The sequence below is a fragment of the Nansenia antarctica genome (assembly GCF_963989245.1).
Source record: "Nansenia antarctica genome assembly, chromosome: 9".
Lineage (NCBI taxonomy): Eukaryota > Metazoa > Chordata > Actinopteri > Argentiniformes > Microstomatidae > Nansenia > Nansenia antarctica.
Window position 1 is genome coordinate 15,030,839 of NC_137679.1, and position 12,500 is coordinate 15,043,338.

The 12,500-nt window shown below is 47.5% G+C and overlaps 1 protein-coding gene across 2 annotated transcripts in view; it reads left to right on the forward strand.

Moving 5' to 3' along the window:
• Window positions 1-3,646: 3,646 nt before the first annotated feature.
• Window positions 3,647-12,500, forward strand: part of phaf1 (phagosome assembly factor 1) — a 13,050-nt gene continuing 4,196 nt past the window's right edge. The window contains exons 1-12 of one of the 2 annotated variants that reach the window (XM_080539455.1): window positions 3,647-4,183; window positions 4,508-4,590; window positions 4,910-4,993; window positions 5,130-5,173; window positions 5,372-5,451; window positions 5,632-5,771; window positions 7,167-7,270; window positions 7,620-7,732; window positions 10,465-10,598; window positions 11,281-11,364; window positions 11,647-11,729; window positions 12,428-12,471. In XM_080539455.1, the coding sequence (XP_080395581.1) occupies window positions 4,120-4,183; window positions 4,508-4,590; window positions 4,910-4,993; window positions 5,130-5,173; window positions 5,372-5,451; window positions 5,632-5,771; window positions 7,167-7,270; window positions 7,620-7,732; window positions 10,465-10,598; window positions 11,281-11,364; window positions 11,647-11,729; window positions 12,428-12,471 (1,057 nt within the window). In that variant the 5' untranslated portion in view covers window positions 3,647-4,119. The remainder of the gene's footprint in view (window positions 4,184-4,507; window positions 4,591-4,909; window positions 4,994-5,129; window positions 5,174-5,371; window positions 5,452-5,631; window positions 5,772-7,166; window positions 7,271-7,619; window positions 7,733-10,464; window positions 10,599-11,280; window positions 11,365-11,646; window positions 11,730-12,427; window positions 12,472-12,500) is intronic. The other variant, XM_080539454.1, reaches the window with a different exon arrangement.

The window sequence follows — 12,500 nt, forward strand, 5'->3', positions numbered from 1 at the left end:
CTGCCTCCCTATGCAAGCTAAAGGCTACACTGTTACAGAGTTTTACAGCTAGGAGACAACTGGCTCATCTACAGACAAGCATGCTACTTCTAATTAACAGGACCTATTAATTGATCATTGTAACTATGAAGATGCACCATCATCATCATCATCATTATCATCTTCATCTTCATCTTCGTTATCCGCTAGCGATCCAGGTTGTTTCCTGTTCTCTGCAACAGCCCCTGTTTCTATAGAAACAGACCACCTAGCCTCTGTTTCCATAGCAACAGCCCATCTAGCCGCTGTTTCTATAGCAACAGCCCCACCTAGCCGCTGTTTCTATAGCAACAGACCACCTAGCCGCTGTTTCTATAGAAACAGACCACTTAGCCTCTGTTTCCATAGCAACAGACCACCTAGCCACTGTTTCTATAGCAACAGACCACCTAGCCGCTGTTTCTATAGCAACAGACCACCTATCCGCTATTTCTATAGCAACAGACCACCTAGCTGCTGTTTCCATAGCAACATACCACCTAGCCGCTGTTTCCATAGCAACACGTCACCTATCCGCTGTTTCCTATCCTGCTATAGCACTATTGTAATGAAACAGTATTTTTATGTTTCTTCTATTATAATTTTTTTGTGTGAAAGTCATGATGTTTACTTTTTGTACTTCTCTTCTTTTCCGCCTCTCTCTCACTCTCTCTCTCTCCTTTATCTCTTTATTCTTCCATATTTGGACACCAGTAGAATAATGTTACGTTGTGTCGTAGAAGAAGAGTTACAAAAAAAAAGCTTCTTCGCGAAAAATTGCTGTTTCCTCCCCCATGTTACCGTAGTAACAGCGCAAACAGTGACAATGGTACAGAAGTCGCCTGTAGTTCCTCCTCCAGGCCACTGGGGGGTGCTCTGCTCTGATAGGGATGCAGTCGTTAACGGTTCGGTGGTAAACTACGGCCCTGTCTCTGTCTCTCAGCCTGTCAGTTACGTCACACTGGGATGAAGACGAGGAGGTCAGGAGGTCAACGAGCTACGGGACACAGAGAGAGGTCATAGGTCAAGTGGAGCATGTTGAGAGGAAGGTGGAGGAGGGGGAGGAGGAGGAGGAGGGGGGGGGGGGGTTGGTGAAGGGATGACAGGGGGAGGGGGAGGAGGAGGGTTGGTGAAGGGATGAGATGTGTGCAAGTTGTTAGATGAGTGACGGTCAGGGGTCAGGTTAAGGGTCAGGGGTTATGGTCAAGGGTAGGGGTCAGGGTAGGGGCCTCCTCTCCTTAGTGCCCTAGCCTCCTCTCTCATCTCCTTAGTGCCCTAGCCTCCTCTCCTTAGTTCCCTAGCCTCCTTTCCTTAGTGCCCTAGCCTCCTTTCCTTAGTGCCCTAGCCTCCTCTCCTTAGTTCCCTAGCCTCCTTTCCTTAGTGCCCTAGCCTCCTCTCTCCTCTCCTTAGTGCCCTACCCTGGTACCCTCCCCCTCCTCCCCTCTCTTAGTGCCCTACCCTGGTACCCTCCCCCTCCTCCCCTCTCTTAGTCCTACCCTGGTACCCTCCACCTCCTCCCATCTCTTCGTGTTCAGGGACTACGGATTAAAACTAGCCTTCTTGGCTAATTCTGGTGCATTCTTTGATGTACATTGTCCCTTCCAAATAAACAATAAATAAATAGTGCTGGCGTTAAGGTGAGTCACACACCAGAGACAGGATCCTAGTTTGCTCACATTTCTTTTTTTTGTATTATTATTTTTTTAATTTTTCTTATTTTGTTTAAGTTATTGATACAGGTCGACCTTGGGTTTGGTTGTCCAGGTTACGCTTTTGAAGAACTGTGTATTTCTGTTGCTCTCGCTCTCTTTTACGATTCTCCTGAAGAATTGGGTTTTCTTTCTCTTGTCATGTTTTACGGTTTAGTTTGTTACGTTAAAGGGGAAACTTAATCTCAAGCGTTTAAGATTTGACATGTTTCATAATAAACTTGTGTTCAGATTTGACATGTTTCATAATAAACTTGTGTTCAGATTTGACATGTTTCATAATAAACTTGTAACCATCCTTGTTCTTGTGTTTGTGCTCTCTGGACCCTGTGTGGGTAGTGGGTATAGGTAGTGGGTGTAGGTAGTGGGTATAGGTAGTGGGTATAGTGGGTATAGGTAGTGGGTATAGTGAGTAGGTGTAGTGGGTATAGGTAGTGGGTGTAGATAGTGGGTATAGGTAGTGGGTATAGTGAGTAGGTGTAGTGGGTATAGGTAGTGGGTGTAGTGGGTATATATAGTGGGTATAGGTAGTGGGTGTAGATAGTGGGTATAGGTAGTGAGTATAGGTAGTGGGTATAGTGGGTGTAGGTAGTGCATATAGGTAGTTGATATAGGCAGTAGTCGGTATAGGTAGTGGGTATATATGTAGCTGGTCAGGGTAAACACAAGTAGTAGGCAAGTAGACTACAGCAAACACTATAGAACACACACACACACACATATGCAAGCAAACACAAGCACATACACACACAGGCACATAGGCTACCCACACACACACACATAGGACAGACACACAGGCACATACCCATACACACACAAAGGCAAATGCCCGCCCACACCACACACACACACACACACACACACAGCCAGACATACATAAATGTGACCATACAGAACTGGGCTGAAAATTATTTTCAGGTGATTTATTTAAATATATGATTATGAATACTTACAATTAATTCATATTAGGCCTACGACAACCGTAAATTGGGTTAATTTAGGAAGTTATCAATGTTGTTGTTGTGTTTACATAAATCTGATGTTACAAAACCTGAATGATTTTTGCAGTTTCTCTCATTAAGAATAATTATAACATTTTTTTTTTTGCGAGTTTGGTTTGGTGATTTAAAAAAGGAAGAGAGAGAAAAAAAAGGAAAATCCCTAAATGTTGTTGTTGTTGTTGTTTTGAACCTCCACCAGTTTGATCAGCTGACCCGAAAGTACAACACCGGTTTGATCACCTGACCCGACCGGAAGTACAACACCACCAGTCTCGCGACGCACAGGAAGTAGAACAATCAGCTGACCGTGATGATGTGATGGAAGTTGATGTTGTTTAGAGAGACAACATAAAAACAAACCTGTACCGTACAGACCTTCCACTGACACCGGAGAAGACACGGTCATAAAAAAAAGGACTTCGGTGGACTACGAGCTAACGGCGAGGTTATGAACCCTGGCTGAGAAACAGAAAACAGCAAGAAAAACAGAAGAAACCAGCGGTCTGTGAGACGGTCTGTGTTGACGTGCCGCGGCAGACCGAGCTCTCTTCCCCTTGTTGAAGACATATGTATTTATTTATCATTGTAGGGGAATTGTGATATATTACAACACCGTTACAGGAGAGGCTAGATAGGAACTTTCATAGCTACAAGTCACCAGACATTTGTCGTTGCCAGGCAAGGGGTTGTCTTGTAGTGTGTTGTTGCCAGGCAAGGGGTTGTCTTGCAGTCCCAGAGAGATGTCTAGAAAGACTGACGTGTCCACATAAAGAGTGCCAGAGCTAAGATGTCTGACTGATGTTGTGTGTGATAGTTCTATGTTAGTCACTGTCGTCAGGCTGATGTCGACCTGTCTGTAAGCGCAGACTTGTCAAAACAAGTGGAGGTGAAGTGTGTAGGGGGCAGGGGGGGGGTTGCCAGCCCACAACCTGTAGCTGACCAACCAAGTCTTCACTTACTGTCTTCTTGATACTGTTTGATGTCTTTCTTGAGTGTCATTTATGTAAATAGCTTGGTCATATTGATTGAAACGAGCTACAGTTATTGACTAATCGTCTCCTATCAGCTGTGTTGTGAAGCCTAGTCATGACAACGTGTGGCTGTTAGGATCGTTTGTGTTATTGTCGACATATTTCAGGGTGTTCTTATGTATCGTAAAGCCATATTGTTTCTGTTCGTGAATTAAGTATTCTTAGCTGTGTTGTTAACTTGATGGTGTGCAGAAGCCGTGCGGTTGAGGAGGAACGCTAAGCCGAGCAACTAGCCAGTATAGAGGGAGAGAGAGAGACAGACACACAAAGAGAAGGAGACACAGAGAAAGAGAGAGCGAGAGAGAGGGGGCCCAGGCACAGTCAGAGAACCTTGTGGTTAAATCTTCTACCTACTCGCCAATGCTGGATCTGGAGGTTGTTCCTGAGAGATCTTTGGGAAATGAACAATGGGAATTCGCATTAGGTGAGTGACATCCTCATAACTAACTAGAATAACTAACAAGAGTAACTAACTAGAATAACTAACTGTAGAATAACTAACTAGAATAACTAACTAGAATAACTAACTGTAGAATAACTAACTGTAGAATAACTAACTACAATGACTAACTTGAATAACTAACTACAATAACTAACTGTAGGAACCTACTGACTCCCACCACAACTGCTGCCTGAAGCTATGTGTGGCCTGTTGGGTATGCTAATTGTGTGTGTGTGTGTGTGTGTGTGTGTGTGTGTGTGTGTGTGTGTGTGTGTGTGTGTGTGTGTGTGTGTGTGTGTGTGTCAGGGATGCCATTGGCCCAAGCCATCTCCATTCTACAGAAACACTGCCGTATCATCAAGAATGTCCAGGTCCTCTACAGTGAACAGGTGAGGGGGAAGGGGAGGAGAGAGGAGTGGGGAGGAGGGGGGTGGAAGAGTGGAGTGGAGAGGAGTGGGGAGGAGAGGAGGGGAGGAGTGGGGAGGAGAGGAGAGGAGAATGGAGGAGTGGGGAGCAGGAGAGGAGGGGGGGAGAGGAGGGGAGAATAGTGGAGGGGAGGGGTGAGGAGAGGAGGGGAGGGGAGGAGAGGAGACAGGTGGTCCTGTATCTGTAGGACACTGTCGGGTCCACCTGTCCCCATTAACGTGTGTGTTTGTGTGTTTGTGTGTGTGTATGTGTTTGTGTGTGTGTGTGTGTGTGTGTCTCCAGACGCCACTCAGTCACGACCTCATACTCAACCTGACTCAGGATGGTATCAAGCTGCTGTTCGACGCCTGCAACCAGAGACTGAAGGTGAGGAAGGGGCCACCATGGGAGGGGAGGGGCTGCCAGGGGAGGGGAGGGGCCACCAGGGGAGGGGAGGGGCCACCAGGGGAAGGGCATATTGACCTCTAATCCTGTGACGCTGTGTTCTGTTCATCCTGTTCAGGTGATTGAAGTTTACGACTTGAGCAAAGTGAAATTGAAATACTGGTGAGTGATCCTGCTGTTCTCCATGTTGATAGCAGTGTTACTGTGTGTGAGGTGGGGTGTGGGGGGGTTATTAAAGTTATCCAGTTTAATGAAAGTTAGCTAGTCTCATGCGTGACATTCTGACCCTGACCATAACCCTAACCCTACCCTTAACCCTGACCCTACCCTGAGCCTAACCCTGACCCTGATGTGTTTCAGTGGAGTCCATTTCAACTCTCAGGCCATCGCTCCCACCATAGAGCAGATCGACCAGTCCTTCGGAGCCACACACCCCGGAGGTATGACTCTATAACACATCAATTACACCTCTATTACACCCCTATAACACCTCTATAACATTTCTATTTCACCTGTATTACACCTGTATTACCCCTCTATTACATGTCTATAACACATCAATTACACCTCTATTACACCTCTATTACTCCTCTATTAAATGTGTCCGTGTGTCTGTCTAGTGTACAACGCAGCAGAGCAACTCTTCCACCTGAACTTCCGAGGCCTGTCCTTCTCCTTCCAACTGGACTCATGGAACGAAGCGCCCAAATACGAGGTGAGGAACTGTGTGTGTGTGTGTGTGTGTGTGTATGTATGTATGGTGTGTGTATAGTGTGTGTATGGTGTGTGTATGGTGTGTGTATAGTGTGTGTATGGTGTGTGTATGGTGTGTATGGTGTGTGTATAGTGTGTGTATGGTGTGTGTATGGTGTGTGTATGGTGTGTGTATTGTGTGTATGTGTGTGTGTGTGTGTGTGTGTGTGCGTGTGCCAGGGTTTCCGTTAGAAAAATTTGCCGTCGGACATCGTGTCCGGGAAGAATTCGATTTACCGGACAAACGTGATATATTCCGGTCATCATATTAAAATATAAGAATTTTTTTTTTTTCCAAAATCATATTTTTTTTTCTTCAAATCTAATATAGCTGTTTGTCGCGGTGATTACTGTTGTGTAGCGGCCTATATATGCCATTTAATGTCTATTTCTCATCCGATACGATTAGATGCGAGCTATATAATAATATAACATGATTTGACGCATGCGCGCTATGCCATGCGTCAAATCCAGCGCTGAACGGGTCCAGCGCTGAACGGGCGCCTCACTGGGAACTGAACAGACAGCATCGATCAATGAACGGACTCCACATTACGTTAACTGAAGTTTGTTAAATTGTTTGGGATTAATGTGAGTTTTCTATTTTCTCTTTCCAGTTTTACCCTTTTTTTTATTTTTATCAATAAAACAACGTCATTTCTATAACCAGGGGGGTGTTCCATCGACGTCGCTGGAGGAAAGTCTGGGCTTGTTTTGACAAGTCTCGCGAGATCTATCAAGATATGCCTGGATCTTTTTAAGAGTCTCGCGGGACTTGGCGAAGTAGGCCTAGGTTTTCCTTTGGCGACGTTGATAGAACACCCCCCAGGTCTCGCTGGTTGGGAAGGCATTTCGTTTAGCTGCCTGTCAAATCATACTTAGGGGATAGCCCTGTAAGCTCATACGGGTCTGTATGTCGTCCTGAAAACCGGCTGTTAGATCATATCGCTGAAGTTTGTCTCCATCTTAGTGTAAATGTTGTCCGTTTCGTTTGTTATCCTTGTTATTGTGCGATAAAGTTAAGGCTTTCCGCTTCGGGCCACCATTTTCAGCTGGGCACCGGACACACACACACTCGTGCACGCGCGGCACTGCCCGAGAGAGAAGGACCCGCCCCCTTTGGTTAGCCTATAGGCTGGCTGGAGGGGGCGGGTCCTTCTCTCTCGGGCAGTTGTGTGTGTGTGTTTGGTGCTCAGCTGAGAATGGTGGCCCAAAGCCAATTTGAATACAAAATGTGAACTTTAGCGAATTGTATTCAAATTGTGCTTAGAGGGAATTATTTTCACCGGACATTTTGTCCGACGAGTTTTCAATTTGTCGGACTTCGACAAATTTTACCGGACAAAGTCCGGGAATTACCGGTTAACGGAAACCCTGGCGTGTGCGTGTGTGTAATTCTAACCCTTGGTGTGTGTGTGTGTGTGTGTGTGTGTGTGTTCAGATTCCCCACGGCGCCACAGTCAGGAGGATGTACATCTACACTGGAAACAACCTGCAGGACACCAGGTAATGCACACACACACACACACACACACACATACACATACACACACACACACACACACACACACACACACATACACACATACACATACACACACACACCAGTGTATCTCAACCTGGGGTGCGTCCTCAACGCGCCCCTGTCCCCGTTTCACAGCGTCAACGCCGGGGTCAGCGTATGACGGGAATAGACTACTGGGTTTGGTTTGTTTACTGCGCGATGCGTTATGATGCGTTATGAGAGTGTTGCATGGAACTAGCACGGAACACAAACACACACACACACACACACACTCACACAGCAGGTAACACAAACACACTGTAATGATGTGACTCTGTAATTCTCCTGCAGGGCCCCTGTGATGCCCCTGGCCTGTTTCCTTGGCAACGTGTACGCTGAGAGTGTGGAGGTGTTGAGGGACGGGGCAGGGCCACTGGGCCTGAGACTCCGCCTCCTCACTGCAGGTACTATCCATCACCTTCAACCTCGGAGAGGGCGGAGGGACTTGTTGTTATCACACGTTTATTACACGTCATATGACCCGTAACCTAGGACACCCCCATCAGAACCCCATCTCAACCCCATCACACCCCCATCAGAACCCCATCACACCCCCATTTGAACCCCATCACACCCACATCTGAACCCCATCACACCCACATCTGAACCCCATCACACCCTGATCAGAACCCCATCACACCCCATCTGAACCCCATCACACCCCCATCTGAACCCCATCAGAACCCCATCACACCCCCATTTGAACCCCATCGGAACCCCATCACACCCCCATCTGAACCCCATCACACCCTGATCAGAACCCCATCATAACTCAAATGCTGTCTTTGGAGTCATCTGTGTTGTGGTCCAGGGGTGGTGGTGATGCTAAGGTCAGTGTGTGTGTTGTGGTCCAGGGGTGGTGGTGATGCTACGGTCAGGGTGTGTGTGTTGTGGTGGTAAGTCAGGGTGTGTGTTGTGGTCCAGGGGTGGTGGTGATGCTAAGGTCAGGGTGTGTGTGTTGTGGTCCAGGGGAGGTGGTGATGCTAAGGTCAGGGTGTGTGTGTTGTGGTGATGCTAAGGTCAGGGTGTGTGTGTTGTGGTCCAGGGGAGGTGGTGATGCTAAGGTCAGGGTGTGTGTTGTGGTCCAGGGGAGGTGGTGATGCTAAGGTCAGGGTGTGTGTTGTGGTCCAGGGGAGGGGGTGATGCTAAGTAGGGCTGTCCCAAACGACTATTTTTCTAACGATTAATCTAACGATTATTTTGTCGATTAGTCGGTTAGTCTAACGACTAATTTAACGATTAGTCTAACGATTATTTTTTTGCTGTTCGATTAATGTATCACTTAATTTTCCCCAAATAAATGTCAAAAACTTCTCTTATCAACATTTCAGTATTTTATTCAATTATTCTTGCACTGCAGGGCAATATTCCACACAACAAAAAAGATCCTCTCTTTCTTACAGTCCAACATAAAATATAATATTATAAAATATAAAAGTTAACTTCAAGTAAAAGGAAAAGTGCAAGGAATGCAGTAAATTCTGTAAAAAAGTGAAATTCTAACCGGAATACCGTATACTCTCAGTAACAATCTTTAACAATAACAATCTCAACATAAAATATAATATTATAAAATATAAAAGTTAACTTCAAATGTGTTGATCATCTCACGAAAGCCTTGACCCTCCACAATAGCAACAGGTCTCATGTCCTTGACGATCATCTGTAAGATGCTGTTAGAAAGCTGAGCAGCCATCTGGGGTGTGCATGGAGTTGTGCTCTTTTTGTGGAAAAAGTTTTCCACACTGCTTTGCTTCCTGAAAATAAAAAAAGCACACATTTCTTATCATGTGTAGGCCCCTTAATTTCCACCTCACTGCTATGTTTAGCCAACATGGCCATTTAGAAGTCTGTCCATCACCACAACACATAGCTAGCTAGTAGCTACATGGCTAGCTAACTTTACTCTCGCTGCTATGTTATGATTAGCTAAATTGATGCTAACGTAGCATGCGAGCTACGAGCTAGATAACGTACAGTAGGTGCGAGCACCACAATAACAATAGGCTAGTAAGGCTACCGTAGCTAGCCAGCTACATAGCTAACGTTACTCTCGCTGCTATGTTATGATTAGCTACATTGATGCTAACGTAGCATGCGAGCTACGAGCTAGATAACGTACAGTAGGTGCGAGCACCACAATAACAATAGGCTAGTAAGGCTACCGTAGCTAGCCAGCTAGTAGCTATCCATTTTTCACTGATACACGGCCGGAAAAGTGAACAGAAATACAACGCTGACTTACGGTGCTAGCTTGCGGCTGTCTTCACAAAGCGCTCCAGGATGCTTTCGCTTGAGGTGCTCGTTCATTGCAGTCGTACTGCTGTGATAGGCCAATTCATTTTTGCACAGTTTACAGACCACCACATTGCCATTGGTTTCTTTTTTTGTAAAGTACTCCCATACTTTGGACGATCGTGGGCGAAGTCTTTTAGCCGCCGGCTCTGCCTCCGTGTTTGCACTGGTCGCAGCCATTTTGTTTTTTACGACTAACCGACGCATTTTACGGCAACCGACGTATTGACGTAATCGATGACGTCGATGACGTCGAATAATCGTAACAGCCCTAATGCTAAGGTCAGGGTGTGTGTTGTGGTCCAGGGGAGGTGGTGATGCTAAGGTCAGGGTGTGTGTGTTGTGGTCCAGGGGTGGTGGTGATGCTAAGGTCAGGGTGTGTGTGTTGTGGTCCAGGGGAGGTGGTGATGCTAAGGTCAGGGTGTGTGTGTTGTGGTCCAGGGGAGGTGGTGATGCTAAGGTCAGGGTGTGTGTGTTGTGGTCCAGGGGAGGTGGTGATGCTAAGGTCAGGGTGTGTGTGTTGTGGTCCAGGGGAGGTGGTGATGCTAAGGTCAGGGTGTGTGTTGTGGTCCAGGGGAGGTGGTGATGCTAAGGTCAGGGTGTGTGTGTTGCGGTCCAGGGGTGGTGGTGATGCTAAGGTCAGGGTGTGTGTTGTGGTCCAGGGGTGGTGGTGATGCTACGGTCAGGGTGTGTGTGTTGTGGTCCAGGGGAGGTGGTGATGCTAAGGTCAGGGTGTGTGTTGTGGTCCAGGGGAGGTGGTGATGCTAAGGTCAGGGTGTGTGTGTTGCGGTCCAGGGGTGGTGGTGATGCTAAGGTCAGGGTGTGTGTGTTGTGTCTGCAGGCTGTGGTCCAGCGGTGATGGCTGATGCGAAGGTCAGGGCTCTGGAGAGGAACATCTACTTCGGAGAGTCGTGTCAGGACGTCCTCAGTGCTCTGGGATCTCCTCACAAGGTCTTCTACAAGTCTGAAGACAAGGTCTGGACCTCTCCTCTCCTCCATTTCCTCTCCTCCCCTCTCCTCTCCTCCTCCATATCCTCGCCTCCTCCATCTCCTCATCTCCTCTCCTCCTCTCCTCTACTTCTACCTCTCCTCTCCCCCACCCTCTCCTCTACCTCTCCTCTCCTCTCTGCCATATCCTCTCCTCTACCTCTCCTCCATCTCCTCTCCTCCATCTCCTCCTCTCCCTCTCCTCTACCTCTCCTCTCCCTCTCCTCTACCTCTCCTCTCTTCTCCTCCATATCCTCTCCTCTACCTCTCCTCTACCTCTCCTCCTCCTCTACCTCACAAGGTCTTCTACAAGTCTGAAGACAAGGTCTGGACCTCTCCTCTCCTCCATCATCTCCTCCTCTCCCCTCCCCTCCCCTCCTCTCCTCCTCCATCTCCTCCTCTCCTGTCCTCCTCCATCTCCTCTCCTCCCCTCTCCTCTCCTCTCCTCCCCTCCTCCGTCTCCTCCTCTCCTCTCCTCTCCTCTCCTCTCCTCTCCTCCTCCATCTCCTCTACTCCTCTGTCTCCTCCACCTCTCCTCCTTCATCTCCTCCTCTACCTCTCCTCTCCTTCTCTCCTCCTCCATATCCTCTCCATCTCCTCTCCTCCCATCTACCTCTCCTCCCCCTGTTCTCATATCTCATATATGTGTGTGTGTGTATGTGTGTTTCAGATGAAGATCCACTCCCCCTCCCCACACAAGCAGGTCCCGTCCAAATGCAACGACTACTTCTTCAACTACTTCACCCTGGGGGTGGTAGGTGTCTGGGCTTCTTTTACCAACTGCTAAGACAACAGTATAGTAAGCTAGTTACTTTGGCCAGCTAAACCTGATTTAAAATCCCAGCTGCCGGCCGGTGCGAAATTTATTCTGGGATACTCAGCTGCATACTTCAGTGTGAACAGTTGGCTCGTAATGGCATACTTATTATGAATTTAGTAGGCAGTATGCAGTATATACTCATTGAGTATGTAGTATGCAGTATGCTAGTATGCCATTTCGAACAAAGCCCCAATCTCTCTCTCTCTCTCTCTACAGGATATCCTGTTTGATTCAACCACACACCTGGTGAAGAAGTTTGTCCTGCACACCAACTACCCTGGCCATTACAACTTCAACATGTGAGCCTCCCTGTCTCTCCCTCTCTCTCCCTGTCTCTCCATCTCTCTCTCTCTCCACCTCTCTCTCTCTCCCTCTCTCTCCCTCTCTATCTCTGTCTCTCCATCTCTCTCTCCCTCTCTCTCTCTGTCTCTTCATCTCCCTCTCTCTCTCTGTCTCTCCATCTCTCTCTGTCTCTCTCTGTCTCTCCCTCTCTCTCTGTCTCTCCCTCTGTCTCTCCCTCTCTCTCTCTGTCTCTCTCTCTCTTCCTCCCTCTCCCTCTCTCTCTCTCTCCCTCCCTCCCTCCATCTCTCTCTCTTCCTCTCTCTCCCTTTTCCTCACTCCCTCTCTCTCTCCCTTTTCCTCACTCCCTCTCTCTTTCTCTCCCCCCTCTCTCTCTTCCTCTCTCTCCCTCTCTCTCTCTCTCTCCCCCTCTGTCTTTCATATATATGACTTGTTCCTCTCTCTCTACTGTGTATAGATATCATCTCTCTCTTCCTCTCTCTTCTCCCCCTCTCTCTCCCTCCCTCCCTCCCTCTCTCTCTCCCCCCCCTCTTTCATATATATGACTTTTTCCTCTCTCTCTACTGTGTATAGATATCATCTCTCTCTCTCTCTCTTCCTCTCTCTTCTCCCCCTCTCTCTCCCTCCCTCCCTCCCTCTCTCTCTCCCCCCCCTCTTTCATATATATGACTTGTTCCTCTCTCTCTACTGTGAATAGATATCATCGATGTGATTTCAAGATTCCACTTTTCATCAAGAAAGGTGAATGAGTCTTATATTCAAACTACTGA